This window comes from Hibiscus syriacus, unplaced genomic scaffold (genome assembly GCF_006381635.1).
Source record: "Hibiscus syriacus cultivar Baekdansim isolate YM2019G1 unplaced genomic scaffold, ASM638163v2 tig00110621_pilon, whole genome shotgun sequence".
Classification (NCBI taxonomy): Eukaryota; Viridiplantae; Streptophyta; class Magnoliopsida; order Malvales; family Malvaceae; genus Hibiscus; species Hibiscus syriacus.
The window spans coordinates 2,633,113-2,649,137 of NW_024062802.1; the positions used below are offsets into that span (position 1 = coordinate 2,633,113).

At 36.7% G+C, this 16,025-nt stretch overlaps 2 protein-coding genes and 1 pseudogene across 2 annotated transcripts; 2 read left to right on the forward strand and 1 right to left on the reverse strand.

The window, feature by feature from the left end:
- The first annotated feature begins 470 nt into the window (after window positions 1-470).
- Window positions 471-7,544, forward strand: LOC120136073 (annotated as a pseudogene).
- A 1,036-nt stretch (window positions 7,545-8,580) lies between these two features.
- Window positions 8,581-12,211, reverse strand: LOC120135961 (F-box protein At4g00755-like). The gene is made up of 6 exons (XM_039152094.1): window positions 12,172-12,211; window positions 11,072-11,262; window positions 9,886-10,302; window positions 9,623-9,786; window positions 9,223-9,341; window positions 8,581-9,017 (listed from the first exon to the last, which is right to left on the reverse strand). The coding sequence occupies exons 2-6, from the start codon at window positions 11,196-11,198 to the stop codon at window positions 8,720-8,722; spliced, it is 1,125 nt and encodes a 374-aa protein (XP_039008025.1). The 5' UTR covers window positions 11,199-11,262; window positions 12,172-12,211; the 3' UTR covers window positions 8,581-8,719.
- Window positions 12,212-12,754: 543 nt separating this feature from the next.
- Window positions 12,755-15,800, forward strand: LOC120135959 (COP9 signalosome complex subunit 1-like). Its single transcript, XM_039152093.1, has 6 exons — window positions 12,755-13,177; window positions 13,253-13,573; window positions 14,329-14,445; window positions 14,544-14,629; window positions 14,783-15,017; window positions 15,410-15,800. Exons 1-6 carry the CDS (start codon window positions 12,755-12,757, stop codon window positions 15,584-15,586), a joined length of 1,359 nt encoding a protein of 452 aa, XP_039008024.1. The 3' UTR covers window positions 15,587-15,800.
- Window positions 15,801-16,025: the final 225 nt, after the last annotated feature.

Sequence of the window (16,025 nt, forward strand, 5' to 3'; positions counted from 1 at the left end):
AATGCTAAATCTTATAAGGATTATGAAGAAAAAAAACTAATCACCAAATAATCATATTTATTAATTTGTTCATCTATTAATTAATATCTATCTATTTCTATAAAAAAAATTAACATCTATTATATTAAATATACTTGAATAATCAAGTAATATCCAACCAATAATATTTATTAGAATCTCATCTTAGCCTAACTATTATCAACTAGAGTTTGAGTCAATCTCATATGATTATTTAAAAATTAGAATAAATAAATTAAATCTTAATTTGTTAGAGTAGAATTATTATTATTATTATTGTTGTTGTTGTTGTTTTCAATCTTTGGAAAAGATTGGACCAAACAAGCCTTTATCAGAGGCAGAGGCAGAGAAGGGAAAAACGACACGTTGAGTTGATGTTGGAGGGAGCTTGAGACCCAGAAACTCCAATCTGCCTGCTGCCTTTAAAAAGAACAAATTTTTAATTAAAAAGAAAACAGTGTGTGGATTTCTAGGTGAAATCATGTTATGGAATAGAAGAAATAGAACGAGGTTTAAGAAATGAATGATAGAATTGAGAGAAGAAATCAGTCATTCATTCATGGCATAAGGGATTTTTACAACCAAGGCAGGTAATTTATTTAGTTACATTTGCCATACATTTCATGCCAGCTGTCCTTGCTATATAACAACTAAATAACAGAATTATTCTTCTCTTTCCTTTCTTCTTCAGGTACTGAACCTTTGGTTTTGGGCTGCTTCTTCAGACATTTACTTTGCCTGGCCTGCTCCACTGCTATGGTAAATTTCCTCGTGCACCTCACGTGATTTAATTCCCAATCCCTGTCTTCAATCCCTAACCCTCGATCCTCATTTCCCAATTGTTCTTCGATGGTTCCTCGTCCCTCTTCTTCTCCAACCATGACAATACCCACCCCTCGAGACGAGCCTTGTCCCCAAGGATCGAACGCAGTAAACTGTCCCTTGAGTGTCGAATAATCCTCCCAAATGTCATTCTCTTCAGCGAGATTCTCCCAGCGAACCAAAAGTTGAATCACAGGTTTGCCGTTTTTGTTTACAATCCTTCTGCCCATAATCTTTAAGGTTTTGATTTGTAACAGCCCTTCATCATCAACTGTAGGAGGATCAGTGACAGCAGTGGATAAATCGTCGATGAACTTCTTCAAGAGGTTCACATGGAATACTGGATGCAATTGAGAGGAATCTGGTAAGTCTAATCGATAGGCTATTGTTTCTATTTTTTCCAGAATTCGATAAGGCCCATAAAATTTCGCTGCTAACTTCATGTTCTTTCGCAGGGCGATGGACATCTGCCTGTAGGGCTGCAATTTTAGGTATACTTCTTCTCCAATTTGAAACTGTCGTTCACTTCGATTTTTGTCAGCATGTTGTTTAATTCTATTCTGCAACATATATGGGACCTTATGCACTGTGAATTCTAAACACCATAGCAGAGTAGGTAGTTTATCGGAATTCACATTCACTTCATACAACACTTCATCATTGTTTTGTGAAACTTTGCTCTTCCCTATATCGTTTGGCCTCTCATTTCTCCGTTTCAATGTAACAAGTTGCCCGACTCGAAGACCAATAGAATAAAGAGGTAGAAACCCCATAGCTAGGCATGGGTCATGAATTGGCAGCTCAATATACCCAAACTTATACCCTACATGTTTATTTAGATGAGTAAACATATTCCAAATAGGTTGAGTTTCATTTATAAGCTCCTAATCCCAGTACCTGTCCACAACCTTCTCGCGATTTTCTGACCACCAAGATTCTGTTTGGTGCTCTCCAAATCTTCGCCGGTTGAACCGCACACATTTAAGATCCCTAGTTCTATCCTGCAATGCTACAAGAGTTATGTAGACTCCAGGCTCATACTGTTCAATCCAATCAGCCTCAGCTTGACCACCATTAGCTACTGATGTAGAATTTCTGCATTTCGTACTATTTTTGCTCTCTTCGAAAGATCCATATTCTCTTTCATTAATAACCTCTGGCAAAGTATTGTTCCCTTCCTGCAAACCTGTGGTACCCTTCAGCAGCCTAGTATCTGAATGGCCATTGATTGCGTTAGAATCAAGTGCAGTGGGGAAAGCAAGAAAAAAGCCACCAATTGAATTAGATCTCAAATGTCTCAATCCATTTGAATCTGGACAGTGAACACCATTTTGCTCCAACAAATATTTTAGTGGCTCGTGATCCGTTTTTATGAAAATCATTGCTGCAACGCACCCTCCGAACATTATAGCTTGAACCAAGTTACTTAGCCGCTGTTCTTTTACCTCGATAGGAAGCAGATCATCAATTTCCTTCTCAACGTCAAATATTGTCTCATCAACAGAGGCATCAATATTTCCCATGCTTGAAGACATTTGAATCGTTGATGCTTTCAGTTCATTTAATCTCCTAGCAGCAGGTTCTTGGTAAACTAGTGGACTCTGCATTTGTTGATAAGCTTCTCGCATGCTGTCGTACACTTGTCCTAAGCTTGCATTATTATGCATACATTTGTGGGCTGTCGCTACTATTTTGTTTCGAAGCAATTGATGCTTCAATGCAACCAAGCTTTTAGTATGCGTAGGAGACTGTGATAATGGAAAGAATGTGGTTTCCTCAAGTTGAATTCCTTCTGCTGAGCTAGTTGCGAAGCTACACTATGATCAAAATAATACAGGACAGCGATCATAGTTGCTGGAATGAAAGCTCCGATTATATAGAGCACCAGAACCTTTAGCATGTCCTTAAACTTGAAGTGGTCGTGACGAGTCCGAAACGCTATCTTATGGGTGTCTTGTGGTTGGATACAGATTTTCCAATTGCTCGAGCGTAAGTCTATTTTGGAAAAAAATTTGCCCCATGTAATTCATCCAAAAGGTCCTCAACAACTGGAATTGGGAATTTATTCTTGATCGTCTGATTGTTTAGCTATTTGTAATCAACACAAAAGTGCCAAGAACCAATTTTCTTCTTAACCAACAAATAGGGAGAAGCAAACGGACTTTTGCTTGCTTGAATTATAGAGGAAGTCAACATCTGAGTGATCTGTTTTTCCACCTCATTTTTCTGATGATGCGTGAAGCGATAGGGTCATAAATTGGTTAGAAGGGAGCCTGGTATGAGAGTAATTGGATGGTCATGAGCCTTGATAGGAGGCAGACCCGTAGACTCATCAAAGATACTGTCAAACTCTTGTAATAAAGGCTCTAATTCACTGGAAACTGTTGAAGCAACAGGGTCCATATCAAGTACATATAATTCGTCCATTAAAGAAGAAACCTTTGCTGTCATTTTTTGCATTCTGTTTCCTAGTATCGATTTCCAATTACCCATCGTAGTCTGACCTTGTATAAGCATCAGTTTGCCATCCTTTTGAAAGCTCGAAGTCATGTCTTTACAATCCATAAGAACTGGACTAAATTGCTTCATCCAATCGACACCAAGCACCCTATCACTCCCACTAAGTCGAAGGATTCGAAAGTCATGATTAAAATAGAATCCTTGTATTGTCCAAGATACTTGATTCGATCTAGTTGAACTGAAGACTTTCTCTCCATTAGCAACTATTATTGCCAAAGGTTGAGTGGAACCCATTTCGAGACCCTCCTTTAAACCACTAACAAAAAATTGACACTGAGAATTCCTCTCGCAATGTTGGACTTTGAATCAGAATATAGGGCTTAAGTTCTTCAAACTTATCTTGGTACTCGTCAGCAGAACATTTTTGCAACAACTTACTAAATTCCTCCATAATTTTCGGAAAAGTTTTGTCGTTAAATCTATAACATATATCAGCTTCAAATTCATGCCATAAGACCCGATGTTTTTGCAAAATATAATCATCAAACCAAGTTTCGGCCTTTCCTCTATTATGCATTGCAGCCAGCGCCACTCGTTCTTCAGCAGTAACTCCATAAAAATGAAAGAATTTGATGCACTTTTGGATCCATCCCTTTGGATTTGTCCCTTCAAATATAGGTAATTCTATTCGAAGTCTTGGTGTCACTGATCCGAGACTCCCAAATGACCCTCGTCGTTCATCAACAAGGGCTCCTTGTGATATTTTTGTTCCACTGCCGTCACCCAACTGCAAATCTGCGTTCGGCTTCTGAGGTGGTTCATCTGGTTTGAACTTTAGAATTCCAGATTCCTCCAGTTGGTAAGTAAAGCCTGATTTTTCATTGATTATTGTCACAGCCGCTGGTTGCTTACCATCAGGTTTTAAAGGTTCAAGAGTCTTCACCTGCTGACTGTCGGGGCTTTTTGGTTCCTGCCCGTCCTTCTTTCTAATCAGTATACCCAAAATTTGTTCGACATAACCTTGATATGTATTCATTCGGACTTTCAATGAGTTGATTTGATTGTCTTGCCCCTCCCACGACTTTGGTGGATTAGTGTCGTCTGTTGCGTTCTTCACCAAAAGCGTTAAATCCTCTATTTGTTTATGTAGTGCAGAAAGTTCTGGATTTTGTGTCATTGTGTGGTTTTTCTTTAGCATAACAAATATCAAAAGCCAGGAATGGAGGCTCTGATACCAATTTGTTATGGAATAGAAGAAATAGAACAAGGTTTAAGAAAGGAATGAGAGAATTGAAAGAAGAAATCAGTCATTCATTCATGGCATAAGGGATTTTTACAACCAAGGCATGTAATTTATTTAGTTACATTTGCCATACATTTCATGCCAGCTGTCCTTGCTATATAACAACTAAATAACAGAATTATTCTTCTCTTTCCTTTTTTCTTCAGGTACTGAACCTTTGGTTTTGGGCTGCTCCTTCAGACATTTACTTTGCCTGGCCTGCTCCACTGCTATGGTAAATTTCCTCGTGCACCTCACGTGATTTAATTCCCAATCCCTGTCTTCAACCCCTAACCCTCGATCCTCATTTTCCAATTATTTTTCGATGGTTCCTCGTCCCTCTTCTTCTCCAACCATGACAAATCATCAAGCACTTTCCTCGGTACCTTTCTCAGTCTCTTTCTCTCACCTCCTCGTATGTGGCTACTTATCCCCCATTCACTAAACCCATACTTTTTTCCATTAATTCGTATCGTTTTATAGCTGTAAGAAGAAAAATCTTTGCCTTTTTATCTTGATTGTATGTTGCAGCTGTTGTTCTTATGGCTCCAGTTAAATGTTTGTTTTTGGGTACTTCTTTGAAATTTAGTTCATGCTGTTCATAAGATTCTAATTCTGTTCTCCAATTTGGGTGGTCCGGGTTTTTATGATTTGATTAAGTTTTGAATTTTTACTCTTTTCCTTTTTGTTTTCAGGTCTGCTTGGTTGATAGGAAATTGGGAAACTGGAAATTAAATTCTTTGATCTTGTTTATTAGATAGATTCGATTCCTAAACTAAGCTAATTGTTAGGTACTTGTATGTTCTTTTTCAAGCCATAGACTTTAGACAATAGTATTTGTGAAAAGTGTTTGATGCTTAATATCTTCAAGAAAAGTGATCGAGTTCCAACGAAATTGTAACATGGTAATGGTTGTTAAGTTCGAGTTTAAGCCGTTAGTTAGAGCTTTCATGCTATTTAGGGATAGCAATTTTTTTAACATGTTCATGTCATTAGGTAGAACTTGATTGTTTAAGTAGCAACATACCCTGCTTGCATCTTACGATCATATGTGTGCATGTGCATCGACCCCGTAAGCTTGTGTGAGAATGTAATTGTTAGGATTTTTTTAGGTATTTCGCTGATAAAGGATGAGTACGCTGGATGTTACTAGAGCGGAACTTGCTCTTATAGTTTTGTATTTGAATAAGGCTGAAGCAAGGGATAAGATATGCAGGGCTATACAATATGGCTCGAAATTTTTAAGTAACGGGCAACCTGGCACAGCACAAAATGTTGACAAATCAACCAGCTTGGCTTGGAAAGTGTTTCGTCTTTTTAAGGTTCGCTCACTATGTCAAATACTAAAACTAACCAGTTAGCATATGTTGAACAAGGATTGGCTTTGTTCAATTGTTTGATATTTTTCTTTTATGTTTGTTGTATTGGTACTACCGAAGGGATATGATGGCAAACTTAAGTTCTCGTGTTATTTTTATTGTAATTATAACTTGATTCTTGTCTCTCCGTGATTTTGCAGTTTGTCAATGATTTGCACGCTCTTATTAGCCCGGTTCCTCAAGGAACTCCCCTTCCGCTTGTTCTGTTAGGAAAGGTATTATAAACTCCCAAATTTCTGAGGGATTTCTGTACACTCTCAACTTAGTTAATCTAATGTCCCATTGGATTAATTTGATGCTTTTTCAGTCAAAAAATGCATTGTTGTCTACTTTCTTATTTCTCGATCAAATTGTCTGGCTTCACTGATCAGGCATCTATAAGGTATGCTGCAACCACTTCATTTAGGCATTCTCTTTAATTTGTTTGTCTTGGTTTACAAGTGTTAACTGGAAAAAATCCATTTACAGAACAAAGAACGAGCTGATTTGCTTGGACGAATATCCCTTTTCTGTTGGTTGGGTTCTTCAGTCTGTACCTCCTTAGTTGAGGTTTGTTGCTCTTCATTAATTTTAGATCAAGTCTCTGCCTACATTGTTTAAACATGTTCAGTTAGCTATAATATCCATCTTTTCGGAACATTTAACTTCTTTTTATCAGCTTGGGGAGCTCGGAAGGCTATCTATATCAATGAAAAAGTTGGAAAAGAATCTTAAGAATAGCGATAAGTATAAGGTATGCTCAATATGTGTTTTCTTTGAAATGTCATGATCATTCATCTCTATTCTACGATTCTTTTGTTGTAATTTCCAATTTTTCTTGTGCTTATATAAACACAGGATGAGGAGTATCGTTCGAAGCTCCAAAAATCAAATGAGAGGACTCTGGCCCTTGTCAAAGCAGGAATGGATACAGTTGTAGCCGCCGGGCTTCTTCAACTGGCACCCGAGAAAGTTACTCCCCGTGTAACGGGAGCCTTTGGATTTGTTTCATCTCTCATCTCCTGTTATCAGGTATTCGGTTCCATCCTAATGGTCTTGGATTGCACATCGTTCTTTTTCACTGGTTGGTTGGGTATTAGAAGTGAATTCATACATGGGAATTGCTAGTTTTGTTGAGAAATGGTCGAACATTAACTGGGAAAAAGAGAAATTATACATGCTAGTCAATCATATACTGAAGATAACCTTTGGGAAGTAGCTCAAGTTATGAAGTGGGACATTTTAGATCGTAATAATCAAATGCCAATCGAGATGAAAGAAAATCAGTATTACATCAATTGTTTTTGTGACAAGAATAGGACATATACAATACTTTTGGTTCGATATACCGGTTTTGGAGGCTGACAAGATTATGTTGTGTGTTGCAGTTACTTCCATCACCACCCAAGTCCAAGACATCCTGAAGTTGGAAGCCTGTTTTGCTCAACGAGCTTAGAGTATCGTTTTAAATAACTTCATTGAACTTGTGCTCTTAAGTTGTTATTTATTAGTGTAAGCTTTGAAGAATATGTCAACCTGATGCTGTTTCCTATGTAGCACCACTTCTGTTTTGCATTTCTTTCAAGCACTCAACAAAATAATACCAACACATATTGCTGTTAACTCTCCACTTAGGTTGTTTATATCATACAGTCTAATAGTTTTTTTTTTTTATTTTGTAATTATTTTAAGGCTAATTTCGTTAGGTTCATTAACAAAATTGTGATAAAAAAGTAATTTTCGTTTAAATTTAAATATATAAAATAAAATTAAAATGGATAAAAACTATTTTCTTCTCTGCAAACTCAGCTGCCAGCACTCATCTTACCATATTCACCAACCCTATCAACGATCGAAATTTACACTAGTCAGTGATGGTTATCCTAATGTTGTCGAAAAACAAGTCTGGATTTTATATTATTCTAATCAATCAATAAATGATTTTATTGATCGCCGATGCTTGCACCGATTCGACGGATTATTTCATGGCTCTTCTACTGTCTTCGACAAACAGTTTTTACTTTAATAGAAACTTTGATGCGGTGATAAACAGCAATCAACGGTATAACTATCACCGTTGAGGATGAGAGAGAGAGTCGAGACAGAGAATGGCATAGTCGACGATGGAAATGAATTTAGATCCTAGCTTTGAACCCTCCATTCATCAGATCCAATAAGTTTCCAAATATATATCTTCTTCCACTCCGACGAAACTGTTTAAATATGAAAGGCGGTGTTCCGATAACCATCAACTTTTAACAAATGAAGAAACTAGAACGATGAGTAGATTTTTTTAGAAGCTGATTGGAGAATGGCAAAATGTAAAAATTAATAATTAAAATATAAGAAAACAAGAAATAATAATCAGGACACGTGTCATACATTCATTGAACAGATATTCTTTTCAATCGAGATAACAAATTGATTTTTAAATGATTACGAAATAAAAACAGTATACACCTACTCTGGCCAAAAGGAAAAAGAAACAAATTAAACACTTGAAACAAAAAACAAAACAGTATAATTTAACCACTTATGCCTTAAATAAACTTGTCATTCCCTTACTCAGCATCACACTGGGCAGATCTGAAAGCCTCGAAGCACTTAGATAAAGCTTATAAATATTGATAAAACTTGGCATATTACGACACAATAACTAAATCATGAACGAACAAAGTTTAGGTAAAACCCAGGAAGACTCCAAGTGTTGTTTACAGGAAATTTTAGCTTCCACGTGACCTGTAACTCAGGTCACTGGGGGAAGAAAACTAGAACAAGTTTATTCTATGTCGATGTCTTCCTCCTCATCCTCATCTGATTCTTCATCCTCTATGTCCCATCTATATCCATATTCCATGACGTCGACTACATTCCCCCCGTTCTCCCGCAGTAAATTCACAACCTGCTCCAAGTCTCTCACACGCATCTGCAGTGTGGATTCAAGGCTTGTCTGTTCAGGTACGGGAGGTGGTTGCGTGTAACTCCGTGCCTCCAGCATAAAATTTGCAGACGGTTCGAGTATCTGTATACCAAAGGCAGGAGATAATGGGCGTCCCTTTACTTGAATATGAGAGACACTGCAATGATGCCACCCAACAGATTGCATCAAAACAAGGGCATAGAAAGATGGCCAAAATCACTAAATACACCTAGAGATAAACATTGCAGTTGATTCATGTGTCCCAAAGAGAAATCTTGTCAAAAAAATACATATCACTCATGACCCTGTTACAACATGTTGGTATCAAATTAGGTTAAAGTAAAGGGTGCACCTGACATTACCATATATAGTATAAGCCATCCATGTCCTGCCTCTGGACCCTACCCAACAGCTCAATCTGTAACATCCCACCAATGCAAATAACAGGTTCTGGAAGCTTGAAATTCTGCAGTTTATTTTCCTGCTTATGTAAAAATCCAACATAATCAGTTCTCCTGTGTGAGTTTTTACAAAACTATAAGAGAATTAACTTCACAAAGCATGCATCTGGAAGATGATAACAACTGAAAACAGAAATTACGTTAGGAGTCATTTGAATTGTATTAGTATCATATAAAGTCACTTTTATTCAGTATAGGCAATGGATGCTCGCACAATAACCGGATCTAGTATTTATTATAGTAACAAATAGAGAAAGCCAAAAAAAGATGAAGCCAAATGAACCCAGATGCTTGAACCCACCTGAGACATAGGAAACTCTTCTGAGGTGTAAGTCCATACAAACTTCTCATGACCACAATCCTGGCATGATTCACTCACAAGATTGTCCACATAGTACTTCATATGACCCAACCGAAATCTCACTGAGTTAGCTGAGTATATTGGGTTACCAAACTGGAAGTAAGCTGAATTAAAAAATATATCTGATAAGAAGAGTTTCAAGCTAAAATAAAATAAGATTGAAATACGGGAAAACAGTGTTACAAGAATATTGAAACAATTACCTTGGAAAGGCCTTATATTGATTTCAGTAATAACACATAAATCAGCACATAATCTATATGTCAAAGTTTCGGGCACTGCAGGGTTACTTTGTCCTTTACTTGACCAGTATGAAGCTCTCCGTGCCACCCTATCTCTTGGTTCCAAAGTATTATCTATGCTTTCCTCCGGGTAATTATCAGTGCTAGAAGCGATGATTGCTTCTGCGATGCACTCCCTGATATCAAATGACAAACAACCTCTAGCTAAAAAGGCATAAACTCTATGCTCCCTCTTCAAGGCTTCCCATTGCATAAAATTGCTAGATCCAGCTTCAGCATGGCCTTTTGCAGCACTACTTAGCTCATTGACATGATCAATTCTAGATAATTGAGGAAACATTCTCTGGCACAGTTGCTTACATAGGCCATTTTTAATCACTGCAAACCATTGAAAACTCATAAAGTCAGCAATGACAGCAAGCAGGTCATGCATAAAAGCCAAAGACCAGCAATGCAGGATTTATATCATAATGAACACATAAATGTTACACTACCATAGAGAACAAAAAAGGACATGAATGTCTGTCTCATCTATTCCCAACTTTAAACGTTGCTTAGGTGGGTTACTCTCTTTTCCTTACAGACGTTAGCAAATTCTGAAGCAAGTTCTTAGGATGGATCTTCAAGTTGGGCTTTGGCTCAGAAAACTTAAATGTAGAAGAGAATTGCAAACCAAATCCACACCATGAGAATAAAAGATCAGATTGCAAACCAAGCAGCTTACTAAGATAAGTACTGGTAAAATCGGGATGCACAAATGAGGATAAAAGAACATTTAGCAAATGCATTCAGCTAGCTAATCAATCAAAACTTTTTGGATTCAAAGGAAATATTTGATAAGAAGATTTTGAGCAATTTAATTGAATTGGTAGAACTTATCTGAATTGAACTGAGAGGTTTATAACCTATTGTTTTTATTGAAAACCATTTTACTTCAAACATTCAAATTTCTTAAATAGATAAACATGGGACAAGAAACAAGGAATGGAAAACAAGGAACCGAATGGAATAATTCCATAGAACTTTACCAAAATGACAAAGTAAGATGAATCCAGTTTTTGCCTCGTAAGCTTTTATAGCATTTAATAACTACAAATAATTTTCAATATTAAATGAGAAGAATATTGTATATATAATTCTAGCTCACCAAAATGTTGCCAGGAGCGCTTGACAGCACCAAAGCGAACAAGATCAGATGGATCCTCCAAAGATGTAAGAATCTTTATTGACAAGTCATAATGGAGCAAATTCAAGAAATCCCAACCATTTTTCATTTTTTTCCTTTTAAATTTCTACAAAGTCATCAAGCAGCTATGCAGCCCTGAGGTTCCTTTAGCACTGTAAAAAAAAAGGAAGAAGAAAGGAGTTAGCTTCGTTAATCCATTTAACACCCCATTTTAACCACTATCTTTTCAATTATCAAACTCTGCCGTTAACAAGAAAATAGTAAATACAATATCATATGTGATTCAAACAGGCCAAAACACACATATCAATGCAAACATATCAGTTAGGCATAGAAGTAAAATCATGCTTCTTATTCTTGCAAGTTGAATTTCAGGTTATAACCTACTCCTACAATAATATGTTTCCATATTGTATCCAAAGACACATTCTACCTTCTTTTTTTCTCTTTCAGAGAGTAAAAGTGACAAATAAAGAAAAAAAAAGAGAGCTTAAATTAATAATGCCAATAACGCACATCATGTAACCAGAAAACAAACAATTTATGAGTTCCATTGTGGCAAAGAGCGCCCCTATCCATAAATTCACGCAAGAGAAAAAAGGGCTAAAAAATAGAGAAGGAAACGAAATATTTGTTGCGTAAGTGAGATCATCGAATTATATACAGGATCAATCTAACTACGACACTGTCATTAATTTTTAATCTGACTAAGCTAAGAAAGTAATTTGCGTAAAATAAACATAAACTTGAGAGGGTTCGATCAGATCATTAATTACAACAAACGATTTACAATTCAGTGATAAATAAAGCCTATTCACAATATTAGCAGCCAATTCTAATCAGTATTATGATTAGTACCAATAATCCAATCAATTGAGTTAGTTGCAATCCTTACAGAAAAATAATAACAAGACACGGAAACTGGCAACTTCAAAGATTTTAAACGCTCCTGAATTCAACCAATTATAATGGATTCAGAAAATAAAACAAAAAATGAGGGGAAATAAGGGCAAGGAACGAGAGTTTTGAAGGGGGGAAATGTGAAAAGCAAAGTTACTCACTTTTTTTATGATAAAAGAAAAGAAAAGCAGGAAACCGAGAATCAGAGAACAGAGCAATGGCGTATGAATAGAAGGTACATGCGATGGCGTATGAAAGGGAAGATATACGGCCGATTTGGGCCGAATTTTTTACGAATATTTTATACCCAGCCGGGCCGTCATCAGATCAAGAGGCAAATTTGCCTAGGGCTTAAATGAATCCAACAGATCTTTGTTTCTATTTAGTTGTTTATTCTTAAGTTTGTTGATATTTGGTTCTTTTTACTAAAGATTTTAAAACTATATTTATGTTTGTTTTATTTAAAATTATTGTATATTTATATTTATTTATTTAATATTTATAAATATATCTATTAACATATAAACTAAATATATTTACTAAAGATAAATCACTATCAATCGACACAATTATCTTTGTTCCTGGAAGACACCTTAGATTCAAAAAACAATCATGAAAGTTCCCTAAGAGTCGTTCAAAAAACAGTTCGCGGACAAACCCTAACCCTTAAGTTCCCGGACAAACCCTATCCCTTAAGTTCCCATATCCTATCATTTTTAATTCTTTCAATTTTTTTTGTTCAAAATGGATGGAGTGGACATCTCGAATCCACAGATGGAAGAGATGTGTGCGAACGGCATCGGGGGTGCAGAAGAAGCGCCGTCGTCCTCAACGTCGACAACGGAGCGGAAGAACCGGCCCATCATTAGTGGCGAACAGCTAGATATTGAGGCTTATGCTGGGCTTTACTCCGGCCGTACCAAGATCACGCGGCTCATATTCATTGCCGATCACTGCGATAATACGGCGATGCAAATGGAAGCCTTAAGGATGGCTTACGATGAGATCAAAAAGGGGGAGAACACTCGGCCATTCCGTGAAGTGGTCCAGAAGATAGATGGTCGATTGGGTGCTGACTATTGTATGGATGCCGCGTGGTGCGCTACGGTTGATCGGAAAGCCGAGCAAAGGAAAGATAAGCTCGAAAGTGAACTCAATGCCTATAGGGTAATTCGATTTTTCTGAAGATAATTTCTAGAAGCTAGTTTTTTATTTGTAATTTGTTTGGGTTCTAACTTTCAGACGAATTTAATCAAAGAAAGTATTAGAATGGGATACAATGATTTTGGAGATTTTTACTATGCTCACGGTGCACTGGGGGATGCTTTTAAAAGCTATGTTCGAACTCGCGATTACTGTACTACGTCAAAACATATTATTCAGATGTGCTTGAGTGCAATTCTTGTGAGCATTGAGATGGGTCAATTTACTCATGTGACAAGCTACGTCAGTAAGGCTGAGCAAACACCCGAAGCACTTGACCCTCCCACTACAGCTAAGCTACACTGTGCTGCCGGATTGGCACATTTGGAGGCTAAGAAGTACAAGCTTGCTGCTCGTAAGGTTTGTTAGCTTATAAATTGTTTGGTTATCTTGGATAATTCAAATGTTGCATTTTTTGCTTTCATTAATTCTTGATTTAGTATCTTGACATGCACTATCATTTATTCCTGATATGTTGATTTTGATATGGCTGAAGTGTGTAGAAAATAATAGTATTTACTTGTGATTATCTGGAAATGGGTGGTTATTCATATATAAATCTTTTCATTTTATTTCTGGTCCTTTACTAATTCATTTTCTTGAACTCAAGTTCAGAAGCTATTCAAGCCACACAATTTGGATTGGAATCTTTTCCTTTAAGATCAAAATAAATCTTACTTGATCTTGAGCGGAATAAGTTTAATGAACCTAGTGTAAACAATATACATTTTAAACATTCTTGGAGCATTGCTTTCCTAAAAGGAAGCCTGAAATCTTTTATGGTGTTGGGTTTGGTGGTGTACATTATGGTAGAAATCTTAAAGAGAATTTGTATTGTAGTATTCCTTCTGATACTAATGCAGTACAATGGCTGTGTACCTTGAGGATTAGTTCTGCTTCCTTTATCTGTTGCAATCCCTAAAAGTTTGTTGGGCTGATTAATTCCAAGTTTGCTCACTATGCTTTTTGAGGCTCTGAGGCATCCTTCTGTTGGTCATCCTGTATTGATTATTAATTATCTTTTATGAAATATAACAGGTGGGGTTTTGTGGTTAGTCTTATTTTGAGCCGTTACTCTTTTGTTGCTGGATTGATCGTCTTTTCTATGTGTGCAGTTCTTGGAGGTGGGTCCTGAATTGGGGAATTCATACAGTGAAGTGATTGCTCCTCAAGATGTTGCTACTTATGGTGGACTTTGTGCCCTTGCAAGCTTTGATCGAACTGAACTGAAGGCATGAATCTCTCTAGTCCGCTGCTCCCTTTATTTTCTGAGCGTGTTGTACTGTTGTTTGCTAGATATCTCTGTCATGCAATGTTTTTAACTTTGCAGAACAAAGTTATTGACAATATTAACTTCCGGAATTTCTTGGAGTTGGTACCTGAAGTAAGGGAGCTTATTAATGATTTTTATTCAAGGTATTATCTATCTTTTTAATATGCAGTGAATTTTCTGTGGTTAATATCATGATATACAATCTTTTGTCTCATGACATTGGGTTTCGGCAAGTCCTTATGTGTGCTCAATTGATGAGAACCCCTTTTAAATTTTGCCTTCCTTTTTTATTGCAGCCATTATGCTTCCTGCTTGGAATATCTTGGAAACCTCAAATCCAACCTGATGTTTGACATCCATATACACAACCATTTTGAGACCCTGTATGATCAAATCAGGAGCAAAGCCCTCATCCAGTATACGCACCCATTTGTGTCTGTTGATTTGCGAATGATGGCTGATGCCTTTAAAACAAGTGTTGCAGGTCTTGAGAAAGAACTTGAATCCTTGATTGCTGACAACCAGATACAGGTATTGATTTTCACCTGTATCATGCTTTCTTAAGTTTCATTGGTGAATGTGCACATGATTCTATATATGATTTCTCTAATATCCTTATGAATTTTATTATTTAATTAGTCTTTTCCTCTTTGGCGACCGATAAGTGTGATTTTATTCTTTAGATTTGAATTGGTATTGCCCATTTTTAATAGGATCTATCAGATTGTGAAGATCAGAAGTGCAAATAAAGTGAATGACCTTAATTTGTAAATCAGAACCTTCCCAAAATGTTAGAACAGTTAGAGAGGGAAGTAGAGTTAACCCCTTAGTTCCCGGGAGCGAAGGAAGCCATTTCAAATGAAATCAAATGAACCTTTTGTCTGAATACATCCTTTACCGTGATGATTATAATATCTCTGCAGGCTCGGATTGACTCGCACAACAAAATTCTTTATGCACGTCATGCGGATCAAAGAAATGCAACATTCCAGCGGGTTTTGCAGACTGGTAATGAATTTGATTTGGATGTGAGGGCAATGCTGCTGAGAGCAAATCTTCTGAAGCATGAATACAATCTTAGGGCTTCTAGGAAAATCTGATTTCTGTGACTGAATCATTACCAAGATTTTCTTGATATGGTTCTTTATATTGCTGGGCCTGGATTCTTGGTGTGCAAGGCGCTATCGTAAGAAGACCCTTGAGATGGAGATTGATGACAATACATGATGATGGTGGATTTGACATGGTTTTGGGGTACACTGTTCTGTATATACTCAAAATTTCTCTCATAAGATGGAAATATTTGTTTTCCTTCAAATTTTTTCTTCCCATTGCCCCTGGTCTTTTATTTGATTTTACGTCACTCCGATTGCCAAATGTTCGTGACACCTATTCTCGTATGTTCGAGACATCTTATTTATCAATTTACAATGATAAAAGAACAATGGTAAAAGAATGGGATAACCAATATTGAAGGTCTAGTATTAAAAGGAGTGAACAGTAATAATTGATTGGATGACGATGAACAGAGTGAATAAA